General features: G+C 60.7%; 1 protein-coding gene across 1 annotated transcript; it reads left to right on the top strand.

Annotated features, from left to right (window-relative positions):
- Positions 1-348: 348 nt before the first annotated feature.
- RAC2 (Rac family small GTPase 2) lies at positions 349-13,103 on the top strand. The gene is made up of 7 exons (XM_070411063.1): positions 349-463; positions 2,525-2,596; positions 8,486-8,603; positions 9,336-9,398; positions 9,809-9,968; positions 12,325-12,457; positions 13,015-13,103. Exons 1-6 carry the CDS (start codon positions 429-431, stop codon positions 12,453-12,455), a joined length of 579 nt encoding a protein of 192 aa, XP_070267164.1. The 5' UTR covers positions 349-428; the 3' UTR covers positions 12,456-12,457; positions 13,015-13,103.
- The last annotated feature ends 843 nt before the right edge of the window (positions 13,104-13,946 follow it).

Below are 13,946 nucleotides of genomic sequence, written 5' to 3'. Positions count from 1 at the left end.
GGACTCACCACTACCTGATACTGAGCCTGGCCCACAGCAGATGCTCATTAGAGCTTATTGCTTAGATTGAGTGGCACTAAATTCTTGGAAACCTCAAGTTCTTGGAGGACAGCTCTGGCCTTGTCCCTGGAAGTGAGTCCCCAGCTGAGAGGGTCCCTAGGTCTCCAGCGAGTGCCCCAGAGCAGGGATGGCCGCGGGGGTGGCCAGGGCCCAGCCCAGCACCTGAGCGCCCTTCCACCCCCAGCTGTTCCGCCAGACCACACGCTCCGCCTTCTGCAAACGGCTGGGAGGGCAGCTTGGGCAAGTTCCCCTTCCGCTTCCTCCTGCCTCGGTCCCGCTGCTGCTGCTCCTCGGGGCGCCTACCAGGCTCTCCATTCCCTGGTGCCGAAGACGCTCCGCCGTCACCGCCGCCCCCAGGTCCCGACGCGATGCAGGCCATCAAATGTGTGGTGGTGGGAGATGGGTAGGTACCTGGCTGACCTTCCTCCCAGCCCCCACCGGGGAGCCCTGAGACCCTCCCGCACAGGTGTCCCCAGGAAGCCCCCTTACCTGTGGGAGTCCCGGAGGCAGCCAAGAGGACCTGTACCTTGTCCCCGGAGCCAGAGGGAGCCCCTGGGGTGGGGTGAGGACACCTCACTCTCTCTGTCCACCTCACCCCGGGAGCCTCCTGAGTGGAGGGCATAGGACTGCGGGTGGCGGTGCCTGGGCCCCTCGCCTGTACCGCGGGGGCTGGGGCAGGCCTCCCATGGGACCTCCGTCTTCAGCTCTGTGGATGCAGGTGGGGGGTGGGGAGCCAAAAGCTGGCCTTTGTTCCCCGGCTGATCTGGGCTCTCGTCCCTGGCTAATGCTGCTGTGTGGTCTTGAGTAAGTCACAGGGCCTCTCTGAACCTTGGCTTGACCGTCTGGGATCTCCCACCAGAGTTGGTGGGGTTCACCTCAGGCATTTTGAGGGGCTGTCCTGCACATAGTATGTGCTCAGTAAACGCCGCCGCCTCCCCTCCCCCGCAGCGGCCCCGTTGGGAGGATGTGGGGGGATGTGGGTGAGAAGCAGAAGGAGGGACATGAGAGACGATCGGGGAAGGAGGCGGGCAGAAGAGATGTGATTGCGGGGGTCAGTCTGGGACAGGCTGGGCTGAGGCGCCTTCTGGGTTGTCGTGCCCTCGGTGGGCCTCAGTTTCCTGAGCTGTGAGGTGACAGGTCCAAATGCCTCCTAGCAACAGTGCTCAGGGTCCAGCCACTGGTGTGTCCTGGGTTCTCCATAGGCCCAGGCCAGCACGTTCCAGCTGGGCAGGCTTCTTGTCCAACTCTCCCATTCCACAGATGGGCAGCCCGAGGCCCCGAGAGACTCCGATCTTTCCCGGCCTAGGTCCCTGGGGCCCCGCTTACTCCGACTCTGATGGGCCGAGGGGGCGGGCCCACTGATCAGGCTGCCCTCAGCTGATTCTGAGGCACCGCTGGCCGTTATCTTCCTGCCTGCCCACTTCTGCTTTGTATCTGATCTGAGGAGGTCAGGGCGGAAGCCAAGGGCAACGTTCCAGTCATTCAGAGTTACCTTGCTGGCAGGCCCTGGCGGGGGGGGGGGGGGGGGGGGGGGGGGGGGATGGGGAGGGGGGACAGGCGGTCAGCTCCTCAGAACAGGAAGTGCCAAAACAGTGCAGTGGAGGCAGGGGGACAGCCTGGCTGCCCCTCAGCTTCCACCTGTGTCCCCTCCCAGCCCAGCAGGCCCTGGGAAGACAGGGGCCAGCACTGTTTGCTTAGCACTTACTATGTGTGGGGCCTGGGCTCAGTCACACCCTCTGTTTTATCCTCTCACCCACCCTGATATTAGGCCCATTGAACGGGTGGGAGAACTGAGGCTCAAAGAAATTAATTTGTCCAAGACCTCACGGGATTGGAAGCCAGGTCTCTCTGACTCCAAAACTCTGAGCTCTGAACTGCTGTGCTCGCTGATGAGGCAGGATGGTGGGGGCAGGGCAGGCTTTCCCCAACAGCCGGGCCCTGTACTGCGCTTGGTTTTTTATGGGCTTCGTCTAATTTCCTTTTCAGCACATTCCTCTGAGGAGGGACTCACCCCTGTTTTCTAGGTGGGGAAACTGAGGCATAGAGAGATGAACGGACTGCCCCAAGTTGGTGCCACAGGCAGGGGGTGGACCAGGTGTGAGGGCAGAGCCCTGGTCCAGCACTGGGGTCCCTGCGGCATTGTCCAGTTCAGGGGTGTCTTGGGCATCCTCTGCTCTTAACCCTCGGTCCCCCATCAGCGCCTCCTGGGAGAGCTTTATCAAAACACAGGTTCCCAGTTCCGCCCCCAGCCGCGGGCCAGACTCTCTGGGGTGGGGCCTGAAGTCTGCCCTTTGACAAGCACCCCGATGACTGTTTGGTTCTCAGGTTTGAGAACACTGACACGGGGATCCTCAGATGGGGAAACTGAGGCCCAGAGGGGTGAGCCTGGGTCTTTCCTGAGGGCTGGGCTCGGGGACCAGGCCGGGCCTGTGACTGACGCCCTCCGGAACTTCCTGTCTTTCAGAGCCGTGGGCAAGACCTGCCTCCTCATCAGCTACACCACCAATGCCTTCCCAGGAGAGTACATCCCCACCGTGTGAGTCTCCGTGTGGGCGGGCACCGGGAGGGCGGGGGTGACACGCATCGCCAAGCCCGCCGCCTTTTCAGGCGCTTCTGTGTGCCGGCCACGTGTGGGCACCTGGGGTCCAGCAACCGGGAGATGCCCCAGCCAGTCTGCCTGGCAGGGCCCCTAAGGATCTGGCTGGGGAGATGGCCACTGAGGCCGAGATGAACGGTCCGGGGGCAAGGCTGGGGGCTCCTAAAACGGAGAGAAACCGTGTCAGGGTGGGGGGTGCTGAAGGGGAGCGGGTGGCCTTCGAGAGGATCTCAAGGAAGAGGGAGATGTGGGGGGGCCAGGCTGAGCGGGGGCAGGGAGGGAAGAGGGGCTGGGGCAGCGAAGGGGAGGAGAGGGGCAGGGTGGGGAAGGAGATGATCTGATCGAGGGGTTTGGTCACAAGGAGCAGAGATACCAGGAGGCACGTGTATGTTGGGGGAGAGGGCAGTGCCCTCTGGAGGCCAATCAGAGGCCGACCTCTCGTCAGATGTGGAGTCAGAGTTGTCATTTGACATGTTTGTGACAAAGTGTGGGTGCCAGACTCAGGGAGGAAGGATAAGGGGGAAGCACCAGCCCCTCCCCTGCCGGTTCCCAGGGGCCCCCATCACTCACAGGGCAACTTCCCAGCGCTTAGCTCGGCATCGAGGCTCTGTGTGGTCTTCTCTCAACCTCCCTGCCTAGCTTCACGGCCCCTTCAGTTCACCACACACTCCTGGGCATTTCCACTGCCGCTCGGGGCCTTTGCTCCGCTGTCCCCTCTGCCTGGGGTACCTGTCCTTCACACGTCCACATGGCTACGCCCACCAGCCCCAGCTCTAGGGCCCCCTCCTCCAGGAAGCCTTCCTGATCTAGCCTGCAGGGTCTCTCACTCCCCAGAATGACGTCATTTGACCGTTGACCATGAGCCTGGGGAATGCAGGGCCCCCAGCCCAGTGCCTTTCAGGCCAGCCCACTGTCCCCGCGCAATGTCTACGTTCAGTGGAACCTACACCTGTCTCAGACACAGGAGATATGTTTAAGTTTTCTTGACTTGAACTTTGTGGGGGGCTGTAGGACTGATCGCAGCTGCCATCCTTTGAGGGTCTGTTGCATGCTGGCCTCGCAAAACATCATTTGACCCTCATGGGAGCTGGGAATTATGATACCGGGTCACCCAGGAGGAGGAGGAAGCTCCCGGCCACTCAGGGGCCTGCCCCCCGGCTCCCGGGTGCCCTGAGTTCCCTCAACTGAGACACTGACCCGGCCCAGGCAGGAGCGAGGCGCAGACAGCCAGGACAGGGCAGGGACACCTGGACAGGTAGCCTGGAAAACCCACAACTGCCCCAGCTTGGTCCCGCCTCCCCATAGCGTGGCGCCCGCGCACACCTTTCCCCACACTGGCCCTCATCTGCCAGGTCACCATCAATTATCAAACGGTGACGGCACCTCCCAGCGGAGGGAGGGCTGGCTCGGACCGGAGCCGGAGCCAGAAGCAGGCATCCGTCAGGGGGAGGCAGCTGCTGCAGGAGGCCTGGTCACCCGGAGTGTGTTCCTGCCTCGGCCTGTCCCTGCTGGGCTGGAGGGCACGCTTGCTGAGGACCCTTACACCAGGTCCTCTCTCTGGGCCTCAGCTTCCCTTTCTGTAGGAGGTGGGGGCTGGGAGACGCCCAGCTCATTGCCCGGCTGCCTCCCCTGTCCAGGGAGACGGAAGGTGTGTTCTCAGGGGCAGGTGCTCTCAGCAACTCGGAGAGACTGGCCGCTGGTGAAGTCGCTTGGCCTGGGAGGCCTTGCAGAACAGCCAGAACGGATTGGACGAGGTCCACCCGCTGGACTGAGGAGCTGGTCAGACACCAGGGCCGGCTTCACCACGCCCTGTCCCTGCAGCTGCAGGGGCCCCGCGCGCGTGGAAGGGGCTGCATTTGGTTTAATGCTCTCATATTCCCTCGTCTTGAAATTCTTAATTTTTGAACAAGGGGTCCTGTGTTCTCATTTTGCACCGGACCCTGCAAAGTGTGTGACCAGCCCTGCCTGCCACCCCCCTTAGAGAGGGGCTCAGCTCGGACAGGCCCCGGAGCGGCTCCTGGGGCCACGCCTGGGCCCCTGTGGGGCGGCGGGGGGGCATAGGTTATACTGAGCCCTTGAAGGGGGGCGGGCAGCAGGGGAGCGGGGCTGGGGAAACAGGCAGCTGGACAGGATAGAGGTCAGAAGAGCTTCTGGGGTAGGTACGGGAGGGTTTGCTCAGACCCCCACTTCACCGACCGGGAGACCAAACCTCTCTCGATGTTGGGGATGCAAAGACATGGCAGGGAGACCTGTGGTCAGGGGGTCTCCCCTTCCCACCACGTCTCCTTATAGCCGTTCTCAAATGGAAGCCCAGCTGAGCTTTCAAACGTGAAAAGCTCATGGCCCCGTTACCATTCAAGCCCATCTCCTACCCTGGCATCCAAAGCCCGGAATGCCGCCCCCACCTCTCCCATCACCCCCCCACACGCCAGCTCCCCACAAGCCTCTGCGTTCCCCTCAAGCCCCTCCCCACCATTCAGTTCCTGACCCAGGTATCACCCCCCTGGACTCTGTCCTCCAGGTGGTCCCTCCTCCACCCAGGCCCCTTGACGTCCTTCATAGCCAGTCCCCCCTGACTCCTGGGATGGAAGCTCTGGGCGGTCAGGGCCCTGTCCTCGTCCATCCGTCCGTCCCACCAGCTGCTGGAACAGAGCTGAGCTCGTCAGGCAGGCCAAGCTGCAGTCTGCCCTGAGAAGGTGCTGGAACGCGGGCACCCCTTTTACCCGCCCCCCTTTTCCTCCTCCACTCCAGTCCAGGGTCAGGGCTGGCGAGTGCAGAAAGAGGCCGCACAGACTCTGGGTGGAAACCTCCCGGCTGTGTGACGGTGGGCAGGTCACTCCCAGTCTCTGATTCTCGCTTTCCTCGTGTGTAAAACGGGGACAGTGGCAGGTGCACTGGAATGATCTATGTATGCGGGGCCTGGAGCAGCACTTGGTGCCCCTGGGTGCTCAGCAAATGGGCGCTCCCTGCCCTCCCCAGAGTTCGCAGTCAGCCCCCAGGCCCCAGCTCAAACTCCACCGAGTCCCCAGCCGTGAAGTTGCAGTGACCCTTGCCACACGGGCTCTCAATTGGGTAACAGGACCCAGTCCTGACTCTGCCACCAACTGTGAGATCTTGGGCAAGCCCCTTCCTGCCTCTGAGCCCATGTCTCCTCTGGCAACGGGAGCGAGGGCTGGGCACAGTGGTGTGTGAGGCCCTCTCGCCGAGGCCGCTTGTGGAGTCAGGGGGACCCTGGGAGCTGCAGGTCCCTGGCGAGTCCCCGCAGACATCCCCGGCTCTGACCGCTGGTCCTTGCGGAGGGACAGTGGAGCGTGTGCAGGGACAGTGAACACAAGGTCACTCAGCGGCTCAGCATCTCCCCACAGGGTGGCTTCAATGTCCTCTGTCTCTTTGGAGCCTCCCAATGGTCCCAAGAGATAGGGCTTTTTCACAATGAAGACAGCGAGGCTCAGAGAGGCTGGGTTGCTCACCCAGGGTCACACAGCCCGGATAAGACTTTACCAGGAGATCTCTGTTCCCTCCCGATTCTGGGGGAGGATCCCAGACGGCTGGCCCCAGGTTCTCTAATGGGGGTCATGGGAGAAGCAGGGTTCAGGTTCTTGTTTATGAGCTGGCTGGTCTTGGGGCCTCGGCTTCCTCATCTCTCTACTGGGAGGAACTTGAGGTCTTTTGGTCTTGGGTCACCTGGGACTTCATGACCTATGGGATGAAGGCCCCTAGCCCTCTGCCCGGCCCCAGAGTAGGTGCTCGGTGTGGCTACAGATCCTAGAATGCAGCTCCTCCCCCACCCGCCCCTGCCCAGCCACAGCCCCTGAGACCCTGGGGGGTGACCGGAGAAGGCAGACACCTTCGGCTCAGAATTTGGGGAGGCTTTTGGGCACCAGAGTTTCAGACTGGACATCAGAGAAGAGAGTGTCCCAAGCTCATCCTGAAAGAAGCCAAAGACAACACAGACACTTCTTTTCCCGTCGTGCCCAGTGGTGTCTCCTTGGACCTGAAATCCCAGTGGTATGGGTGGTGCCCAGAGTAGGTACCTACTATGTGCCAAGCACGGTGCTGGCCTCAGGGTGCAGTGAGGAACAAGCTCCTGCGTTTGGGATGCTGAGTTCACCACAGATTGCTGGTTGGGGCCCAACCTGGCTGGGAATCAGGAAAGGCTTCCTGGAGGAGGTGGCATTGAGATAAGGCTGGAGGAGGGGTTGTGTAAGAGTCAGCCCAGCAGAGGGAGGAAGGAGAGTGGGAAGTCAGGGAGGAGTTTGCAGAGCGTTCCAGGCAGGAGGGAGCAGGGCCATCTGAGGAGCTGAGAGTAACCAGGATCCCTCCCCAAGTGCAGTGTGTTAACGCGCCAGGCTGTTGCCCTGGCTGGGTGGCTCAGTGGTTGGGGCTCATCCCAAACACCAAAAGGTGTGGGTTCTAGTCCCCATCAGGCCACATGCCTGGTTTGTGGGTTCAATCCATAGAGGAGGCAACTGATCAGTGTTTGTCTCTCACACTGATGTGTGGGTGTCTCTCTCTCTCTCTCTCTCTCTCTCTCTCTCTCAGACACATCCTCGGGTGAGGATTTAAAAAAAAGTTAGACTGTCAACTTTTTTTCTTTTTGTATGTGGGGTCTTTCTCAGGACAGGTGTCTTTGGAGTTATTCTGGAGCATTAGGGCTCTGCGGCCTGTCACTGAGCAGCATTCTGTGAGGGCTGCATGGAGGAGGTGACATCCCATGGCATGAGAAACCAGCACCTTCTCAGGGATGTGTGTAGTGAAAAATACTGTTGAATTGTTTTTTGTTTTTTTTTAAATCTGTCAGCTTGTTAGATTGCTCGGAGGCCTCGCTGGTACTGGCAGGGATATTTCAGGGGTCATGGTTGGTGCCCATGCCACCCTTTGGCATGTGTCTTTCCAGCGTGTGCCAATGGCATTTCCCCAAACCTCCTGTGATGGCAGCTTCAGGTGGGTTGGATAACAAGGGAGACAACACCCCAGGACACCCCTCTAAAAGTGGAAGATGGAGAGGGTGGGCAATACCCCCGCTCCTGCCCCCTCTGGGGGGGGGGCGCCCTAGCATGGCCCACGCTGTCTCCCGGGGGCCCTGGCTGGCCGGAGCCCCACTTGCCCACTAGCTCACCCTATGTCTGCTGCTGCCCTTCCTCTCCTCCCTACTGGCCACCTGTAGCTGCCTGGACTCACTTCCCAAATAAACCACTTGTACCACCCCTCACCCCCGGGTTTGCTTCCGGGGAGACCCAACCTAAGACGGGGATAAGTTCTTATTCAGCAAATACTGGGTGGCCAGCCTCAATGTCCAGCACAGGAGGTGGGTACATTTAGTCCGATCAAACCTTGGAGGGAATAGTACGCAGCCTTGAAAAGCCGCCTCTCCAAAAACAGGTGAGGGCAGGGAAATGATCGAGACCATGTTTCCCTCTGTGCCAGTGGTTCTCAACCTTCTGGCCCTTTAAATACAGTTCCTCATGTTGTGACCCAACCATAAAATTATTTTCGTTGCTACTTCATAACTGTTATGAATCATCATGTAAATATCTGATACGCAGGATGGTCTCAGGCGACCCCTGTGAAAGGGTCGTTCGACCAACAAAGGGGTCGTGACCCACAGGTTGAGAACCACTGCTCTATGCTTATCCGAGGTTTTGATTTTTTATGTTGCGAATCAGTAATGGGAAAAAAGAAAACCCACTTAATTGCGTGGTGCTGTGTGACTCTGGTCCTGTTGCAGGCCCTCTCTGGGTCTCTGCTTCCAGCAACCTGGGCCTGGACTAGAGGGCCCCGGGCTCTGGGGCGGGAGACTAACCCTTCTGTCTTGCCCGCGCCCCACAGATTTGACAACTATTCAGCTAACGTGATGGTGGACAGCAAGCCGGTGAACCTGGGGCTGTGGGACACTGCCGGGCAGGAGGACTATGACCGCCTCCGGCCACTCTCCTACCCGCAGACGGTGAGCTCCCTGAGCCTTTCTTGCGGGCCGGCCTCTGCTCTCCCTGTTCCCTCTGCGTGGGGTGCCCTTGGGCCAGCTTGGCCTGGTGAACCCTGACCCTCCCCTAAGGCCCAGCTCGAGGACTCTGCCTTGTCCTCCCCAGGCACAGCCAGGGACTCCTCCCCCAGCCCCCGGCCTCCATCAGTCCCCCTGACCACTCTGCCCTCTTCCCAGTCCCACCCACCAGGGGCTCTGGTGCCACTGGGCTCCCTGTGGGTGGGGCAGGCAGACCCAGGATGGGGCTTCGATAGGGAGCCTAGGGCAGTGAACCCTGGGTGAGCTGGGTGGGGCGAGAAGAGACCGGGTAAGCCTGCAGGTGGCTCTGTGGTTGCTAGGCAACCACCACTTCCCACCCCTTCCACCCTGACCTTCCCTCCAGGGCTGGTAACCGGATGGTGGGGTAGTGAGTGCCTGGTTAGGAGTGTGGATTCTGGAGCTCCAGATGGCAAACCCGCTAACCTTTGCGGCCTCACTTTTCCCATCTGTGGAATGGGGGCAGCAGCCCTGCTGGCGGGTCTGTGTGAGGACAGGGCCTGGCCTTTGGGAGGTGCTGGATAAACAGGCAGCAGCCTGGATCCTACCCCCTTACCCTGGGCTGCGCCACGGCTCAGTGCTGCCAGGTGTGTGGAGGGGCTGCAGGTGGGGCACCCCGGGCCTCCCCTCACAGGTAGCCCTGGCCTGCTCTGTCCCTAGGATGTCTTCCTCATCTGCTTCTCCCTCGTCAGCCCAGCCTCCTATGAGAACGTCCGTGCCAAGGTGAGCTGAGCTGTCCCTGGGGCAGTGCCAACCAGTATTGGGGAAACTCTGAGATGAGACTCGGGGGTGGGGGGGTGGGGCTCAGAGGGGGCTGGGAGTGTCAGCTTTATTGCCCGCCCTCTCTAACCTTGTCCTCTCTCCTCCCCGCACAACCTCATGCCTGTCTCTTATCTCCGCACAAAATCACACCTCCTCTTTTCCTGCAACCACGTGCCCCCCACCCCCACCCCCCCCGGCCTGGTGCAACCTCGCGTCTCTTCTCACAAACTCATGCCGCCTCTTATTTCTCACGACGTGGTGCCCCTCTTCTCCCCCACTCTCGTGCTCCCTCTGACTCCTACACCATCTCGGGGAGCCCCTCCCCTTGTCCCTCATGATCTCGTGCCCCTCTCGTCCCCACGCCTGCGCAGTGGTTTCCCGAGGTTCGGCACCACTGCCCCAGCACACCCATCATCCTGGTGGGCACCAAGCTGGACCTGCGGGACGACAAGGACACCATCGAGAAGCTGAAGGAGAAGAAGCTGGCGCCTATCACCTACCCACAGGGCTTGGCACTGGCCAAGGAGATCGGTATGGGGCTCGGGCTCAGAGAGGGGACCTGGATGCCAGGGGGGCCCCAACTCAGCCTCTGGTGACTGTAGATATGGCTCCCGGATCAGGCTGTGCGGTCCTAACCCTGGCTGTGCGTGTGCTGGCTGTGTGACCCTGGGCCAATCACTTAGCCTCTCTGTGCCTGTTTCCTCATCAGTAAAACCTGGCCATAGGAATAGTTCTGGGAGAATTAAACGAATTAATACACGAGGAAACTAATAATAATAAACACGGACTGGCTCCCAGCATCCACGCATGGGGATCTGTCTGTGTTATCTATCTATCTATCTATCTATCTATCTATCTATATGCCTAATATGCAAATTGTCCCCATGGGAGTTCGACCAGGAGACCGATTGCTCACTATGACATGCGCTGACCACCAGGGGGCGGTGTGGAATGAAGGAAGGCCCTGGCAGCCAGGAGCCAGGGAAGGGAGGTCCCGGCCGGCAGCCAGAAGGCCCTGATTGCCGGCCAGGCCTAGGGACCCTAACTGTGCACGGATTTCATGCACTGAGCCTCTAGTTATTAGTAAAAACCATAATCGGATCTTGAAATAAAGTGTGTTTTGCCCAGAGAGAAGCAGGGATGGAGTGGGGTGTGCTGTGGCTGTTTAGAGGACGAGCACCCAAGTCAGGCCTGGGTTTTCCAGGAAGGCTTCCTGGAGGAGGCGCTTCTGCCTTGGGTTTGCAGAGTGAGGCTTTCCCTTCTGCCTCCTCACCTCCCTCCCCCGCCCAACTCCTCTCTGCCTCCTGATCACTGCCCAGAGAAGTAAAGCGGCTTTTTAAAGGTCACTCAGCTAGTAGGTGGCAGAACTGGGATTTGAACACAGGACAGGAAGTTGCTTAGGGGCCTGATGGGCTGGCCTCTCCCATGGTGTTCCTAGTCTGGTCCTGACCGACATACAGCCCAGGGCACACTTACCCAAGAGCCCAGGCCCACCAGTGGGTTTGGCCACTATGAGCAGTGACCCAGCTACCCAGGGCGCTCTGCCTCACCCAGGGTCCTGCAGGCCCAGGATTTCGCCCCCAATCAGTGAGGCCTCCCCACCCCATCCCTGCCTCAGCCCCACCACTCTTTCTTCCGCCGGAACTGGGAGGGCCCTGGGGACTCACATCTCTTCACAGGAAGAGAAACCGCAGCTGCCACCTCCCCCTTCCCGTGACTAGCCCAGTGACATGGCCATCTTCCCTCGGGGACCTCCGCTCTGCTGAAACCCTGGGTCCCATGCCCTGTCCTGGGGGCTCTGGTCCGGCCTGCAGTCTTCCCTCATGAGTATGGGGGGTGGCACCCCCACCTTCTCTCTTTCTGACCAGCCGGTCCCCCTGGACCCCTTCCACCAAGGCTGACGCTGCCACCTGCCGTCAGCGCTTTCCCTTTAAAGCACGCGCTTTGGGATGAGAAGGGGCCTGAGAGGCCGATGCTGCTCCAGGCTCTGGCACTGTCGGTGTGACCTTGAGCCAGTGGCTTCTCCCTGGGCCTCAGTCTCCCCACCTGCAAAGCCGCCCACAGAGTCCCTAAAAGTCCTCTCCCCTCTGTAAGGAGACGACCTGGGGTCCTGTCTTGGCCTCTAGCCAATCTCTCCTGGAGATGATCCCAGTCGGGGGGTGGGGGGTGTCAGGGGCAGGGACTTTGAACTTGTCTTGGACCAGCCCAGGCCAAGGGCTTTGGGGGTGGGGGCTGCAGAGCTGCCCAGGCAGCAGCTGCCTCTGCCATGGGCTCCTCCCCAGCCTGGAGTGAGGAGCTGTGGGGCAGCTCAATCTCCCATCCTGGGGGGCGGGGGAGGGGGGGGCGGCGGCTCTCCTCTTATCCTCTGGCCCAGGGCCCCCGGCTTCCTCAGGGTGGCGTGTGACTGGACAAACGCCCTCACCTCGAGGAGCCTCAGTTTCCTCATCTTGAGAATGGGGAGAAGCTAAGGAACGGTCAGGCATTTGGGAGGTCCCGCGAGTGGGCCATGCATGGCGCAGGCCTCGTGGGGGAAGCAGGGCGGCAGGTGTGGGTCTCTTTTCTGGAAGAAGCTGAGGCGTGGAGAGATTCGGTCACAAGCTGAGCCCTTTCCTTCCTGGGAAAGTATCAAACTCCCGCCTCCCCTCCGCAAATGAAGGGCTGATGTGTCCAGGAGAGACACAGACCTGCTCCTGCGGGTCGTCACCCTCCCAGTGAACTTAGGCTCCCTGTTCCAGGCATGAGAAAGCGGCACAGAGAGGCCAGTGCCCTGCTCTGCGCGGCACAGCCCCGGTGGCCCCCAGCCTGGGGCAGGCACGTGTCTTGGGAGGGGGTTTTGCCCGGGGTCCTCCCCTGACCCGGGCCTCTGCCCTCTCGCGGCCTCACCCAGATTCGGTGAAATACCTGGAGTGCTCGGCCCTCACCCAGCGAGGCCTGAAAACCGTCTTCGACGAGGCCATCCGGGCCGTCCTGTGTCCTCAGCCCACGCGGCCGCAGAAGCGCCCCTGCAGCATCCTCTAGGGGTAAGGCCCCTCCCCCACCCCCACCCCTATCGCGGAGCAGACTGCAGCCCGCAGGGCCCTCCATTTCGCTGGGAGTGGTATTTAGACCAGGACAGAAGAGGAGAAGCAGTGGCCTCAGTTTCCCCATTTGCCTGAGCCAGTGCAGCTCAGTGAGCCGGGTTCCCAGAGGGAAGGCCCAAGGTATGAGAAGAGGCCAGGCACCCTGAGCCAAGGCCTGGGTGTCACTGAGCGCCCCCCTCTGCCCTCCCAGCAGGAGGCCGGGGAAGAGAAGGGTTAGAGACACCTCAGCCCCTGCCCGCCAGGGGAGCCCAGTCCAGCCAGGGAGAACCGACCCCCACATCTGGGGGGGAGGCAGGGAAGACAGAGCTGTGAGACGATTGGGGCAGAAGAAGCACGGGGAGGACCGGTGTGGGGGAAGAGCAGGGCGGGCCGTCCTGGCGGGCGGACAACCTTGACCAGAAGCTGGAAGGTGGGAATGAGCTGTGAGCCCGGGAAGCTGCGAGCTGGCTGTAGATCCCGCTTGTCCCCACATTCTCACCCTGCCTGTCTCCCTCCAGGTGTCCCAGTCTTCCCAGCAGATGGTTCCGACCCTCCAGTTCCCCCACCCAGAACCCGATGGCACCCCGGCTGGCCACGCTGTCCCCTTCCTGTGGCGCTTCCTAGCACGTGCTCAGAGCTTGGTTGATGGTCTTCTCTGTGCTGGAGGCCCCTGAGGGTCCGAAGGTGTGAATCCATAGGTGCTGTGTCCCGATCCCCGCATGCTCCTGCCTCCCCAGGGGCTGGAGGGGAGCCCCAGGACCCAATAAGCCCTCTCCCCCCCCACTGCATTACTGTGGAATGTCCCCGGCCACATACGGCAGTGTGTACCCATTTACCCCAGCCCTGCCCGACCCCTGAATCTCCTTTGGAAACTTTGGGCCAGATGGTTGCCGGTCACCACTTGTATGCCTCCAGGGACGGGCCTCTCACTCCCCTTGAGGCATCCACTCCAGTATTGCTGGTCTTGCTTGTTTGAAAGTTCTTCTGCTGCGCTCATATGAGTGTCTCAGGAGTGTGTCCCTCTGGTCTTAATGCTCCTTTTGGGACAACAGAAAACAATCAGATTTCCCAGAAGTCTGTGGGCGCTGCCCAGCCAGCCTGAAGTCGGGGTGCAGCTGGCTCCTGCCGCCCTCGTCTTTCTGCTCCACTCGGGATCCTGAGCTGCCTCAGACCCTGCTCGCCAGGACCTTTGCTATTGCAAACAGAAAACCCGATTCCACCTGCTTAAGTAGAAAATAAATTTACTGATTCCAGTTTGGAAATATCATGTCTTCAGGTGCAGCGTGATCGAGGGGGCTCAGATGGCGTTATTGGCGCTCACTTTCCTGGACCCCTTTGCCTGGCCTTCCGCTGTCTGGTTCATTCCCAGGAAGGCGACTCCCAGGGCTTCCTCCTTCCAGGTTCAAGTTCAGCAAAAAAGAGCAAGTGCTTGCCCCAGGCGAAGTTCCAA

The sequence above is a fragment of the Myotis yumanensis genome, unplaced genomic scaffold (assembly GCF_028538775.1).
Source record: "Myotis yumanensis isolate MYYU_CA2020_CCGP unplaced genomic scaffold, mMyoYum1.0.hap1 SCAF_3, whole genome shotgun sequence".
Lineage (NCBI taxonomy): Eukaryota > Metazoa > Chordata > Mammalia > Chiroptera > Vespertilionidae > Myotis > Myotis yumanensis.
Note: the sequence above shows the minus strand (reverse complement) of the source record. Positions and strands in the feature narration are given on the sequence as shown.